Genomic DNA, 3,128 nt, shown 5'->3' with positions numbered 1-3,128 from the left:
CTGGGTAAAAATAGGAAAATTATCACCTTCAGTCTGCTGATCGATCCAGTTCCCCAATTCCTCTAATAGGGGGATGGTGGATCCCACCCGGGTAGGGTGTTTGGGCATGGGTAAAGAGGTCATTTCAGCTCCCTTTGTTAGAGGAACTGGGAACTGGGAACTGGGCCGGTCAGCAAACTGGAGGTGATAAAGATCCGTAAAATTGCCACGTTGCGGGTTGTTGCGTGCTTTACTCAAAAGAAATTGGGATACCCTGTCAATTCATTCTTATCCCACGACGTCTATGTCCCATCCAAAGGCCCCACCATTCCACCCACCTTAGAGATCTTTATCGACGGTCCAAAACATTGTTATCCTTTTAGACTTGTTCGACATTTAAGGCCTGTTTCCTATTAAACATCTGTTGCGGCTTGCAGGCAAAAGGACCTGCCAATTGCCATTCCTCCATTTTGGGTAGCAGTAGTGAGAGCACATCCTTCTTGTTCTGTCTCCGGAAACTTCTGTGGAGAACACTCTCGACTCTTGAGGTCTGAACTCTACTAACTCGCTCTCTCAGAAGAAAGGGAACACTCTAATATCCATCATGGGTCTCTTGGACAAGCTTTGGGACGACACAGTCGCCGGACCTCGGCCGGATAACGGTCTTGGCAAGCTCCGGAAAGACTCTACCTTCAGTTTCCGATCTAATTCCGGGAAGGGTATGCAGATGCTGTCTCTATCTGATGATTGATACGTCTTGAGCTCTGTATTAATCTGAACAGCTCAGATCCATGGATCCGATGACTTCGTCTTCGGTAGCTTATAAATATTAAGCCAAATCGATCCTAGATTGCTGATTTGTTTGGGTTCGTTTTGGTTTGCAGAGGTGTCGGAGGGAGGGAACGGAAGATTATACGGTGATGATAGTACAGAGGAAGCGATGAGGGTTACACGCAGCATCATGATAGTAAAGCCTCCTGGAAATTATGGATCACCGCCGGTTTCACCGGCCGGATCTACTCCTTCGATATCACCATTTTCCGGTAAGCCTGCTATTTCTTTTATGTTGTTCCATTTTCCGGTGTGTCTGTTGAGCACCGATGGACAACAACTCTGAAAGGAGTGAGCCTGAGGTATACTATCGTGGGTAATTTCGGTATTTCAAATTTAGGGAAGCTCGTCAACGGAGAATCAAGAATTGGCAGATTAGATTAACATTGTACTGTTGTAGATTATTTGGTTTTTCGTAGAAGGACAAATTTGCCCCTGTGCATGTGTTCAAATTACAGTTACAGGCACCGTGACCTGACGTGCTCCGGTAGCCTTGGATGTCCCCTTTCCCATATCCGACGGCCGGACTTCGGATCCGGCTCCTCTCCAGGGAGCTCAGCACCCAGGGAGTGCCCAGGGGAGAATCTGGTTCTGAGAAGTGATGGAACTTCTTTTATCGTTTCTCAGAACTCGCATTTCCAAAATCAAAATTAAGAAAGAACAAGTGATGATGATGTGTAATGTAGAAACCCTAAGTAGGGGATATCTCAAATTAGTACTAATTTTTTTACTAAAAGAACGTATTTATGCAAATCGAATGTTTATTCTGAGATTTTCTTTGTTTGAGGGAGTGTGGATTAAATCGAAAAGAATGATTTATTGATGGTGGTGGTGGTGGTGGGCAGGAAGTAGGGGATCGAAACGGTTCCGACGGAGGTCAACATCGGATGCGTACGAGAGAGCAGCAAAGGATGATGGAGCCAGGAGCCCTCCTTCTCCTTACGATTTGTGAATACGAGTGAGAGACTACTTGACGATGATGACGATAATGAGGGCTCGTTCTACAGCTTTTTCTTAATTACCGGCCGATGCGAATTCTTCCTTTGACGAGACCAGAAACTCAGCTTTGTAGTATAAATATGTGAATTTTTCAAGTACTGCTTAGTGTAGTGTGACATGGTTTGTGTCTGCAATATAATAACATAGATGAGTGTTGTCCTCACTTGTCAGGTCACTGCAGGTGTGGTAAATCTTAAGCTTCGGTGAGGTGGAAAGGAGGAAATAATAGGACGAGATGTATGTGTGTGCTTGTGTAATGTTGTTTATATTATGTATGTATTTAGGGCTGGTTTCTGAGTTGTCTGAGAGCTTTGTAATGTTTTGGAAACTAAAAGAATCTCTCTCTCTCTCTCTCTCTCTCTCTCTGTTTACATAGAGTATTTTTGGAAGATGAACTGAGCTGAGCATCCACGAGGGCAGGGAATGTTCCGACTCACAGCCGTTCAGATGGAATCCACTTTGGAGGAATGTTCCATCTGAATGGCTGTAAATCGTTCACCTACGTGAACATGTGCGTGAACATTCACCCCCTCGCTCAGATAACAAGAGGTTCGTGTGTGTGTGTGTGTGTGTGTGTGTGTGTGTGTGTGTGTGTGTATGACTTTCTTCAATGTTATAGATTATTTTTGGAAGATGAACTCAACTCCTCTAAAAGGTCCTAATTTCCTTAGCGTCTCAAATATATGTCTTTTTTTTTTTTTTTTTCCTAAAAATATATATATATTAAAAGCTAAGAAAGAAATCATCTACATTGTCCAATATAGTAATTCTATTTTTAGATATTCTAGCATGATTAACCAAGATACGAGCTTAAGGTAACATACTCTCTAGTCTTCTTAATAGTACAAACTGTCTCTAGTCTTCTTAATAGTACAAACTTTCACAACAACATTTGATAAGTAACATAATATCATAAACAATCGTATAGGTTTTCCAAGGCCATTGTTGATTTTTATGTTCCATCCACTTCACTAAAATCTGACAATCAGTCCAAATCTCTACATGCTCAACTCCTAGTGACATTGTTTGTTGTAAGCCCTCGAGCACTACTTTTGCTTCAGCTTCCAACGCACTCTCTGCATAACCAAAATCCATGTAGGCAATAGAGGCCTTTCGATGAGTAATAATAATGAGTGTCTATCCTGTTCATTGGTGTTATGTTTAAAACGTACTCCCATCACAAATCACAGTGGTATGATCAGGTTGAGTAGATTCAAGGATATCCCATAAGGACAAAGACGATATTAGGCAAGGATCTACTTTAGGTATAGGGTCAGCTCCAAGCAGATTTTGGTCTCCCATCCACTTGTAGATATTAG

The 3,128-nt window shown here is 42.4% G+C and overlaps 1 protein-coding gene across 1 annotated transcript; it reads left to right on the top strand.

Annotated features, from left to right (window-relative positions):
• Window positions 1-496: 496 nt before the first annotated feature.
• LOC122660498 (dormancy-associated protein homolog 3) lies at window positions 497-1,770 on the top strand. The gene is made up of 3 exons (XM_043855829.1): window positions 497-698; window positions 864-1,022; window positions 1,656-1,770. The coding sequence occupies exons 1-3, from the start codon at window positions 584-586 to the stop codon at window positions 1,760-1,762; spliced, it is 381 nt and encodes a 126-aa protein (XP_043711764.1). The 5' UTR covers window positions 497-583; the 3' UTR covers window positions 1,763-1,770.
• The last annotated feature ends 1,358 nt before the right edge of the window (window positions 1,771-3,128 follow it).

This window comes from Telopea speciosissima, chromosome 4 (assembly GCF_018873765.1).
Source record: "Telopea speciosissima isolate NSW1024214 ecotype Mountain lineage chromosome 4, Tspe_v1, whole genome shotgun sequence".
Taxonomy (NCBI): Eukaryota; Viridiplantae; Streptophyta; class Magnoliopsida; order Proteales; family Proteaceae; genus Telopea; species Telopea speciosissima.
Note: the sequence above shows the minus strand (reverse complement) of the source record. Positions and strands in the feature narration are given on the sequence as shown.

What these genes read in the sequence shown, in the direction of transcription:
- LOC122660498 (XM_043855829.1), top strand. Translation starts at nt 584, where the DNA reads ATGGGTCTCTTGGACAAGCTTTGGGACGACACAGTCGCCGGACCTCGG. An exon ending in CCGATCTAATTCCGGGAAGG is followed by an intron (nt 699 to 863) that starts GTATGCAGATGC and finishes TTTGGTTTGCAG; the next exon opens with AGGTGTCGGAGGGAGGGAAC. An exon ending in TTCGATATCACCATTTTCCG is followed by an intron (nt 1,023 to 1,655) that starts GTAAGCCTGCTA and finishes GGTGGTGGGCAG; the next exon opens with GAAGTAGGGGATCGAAACGG.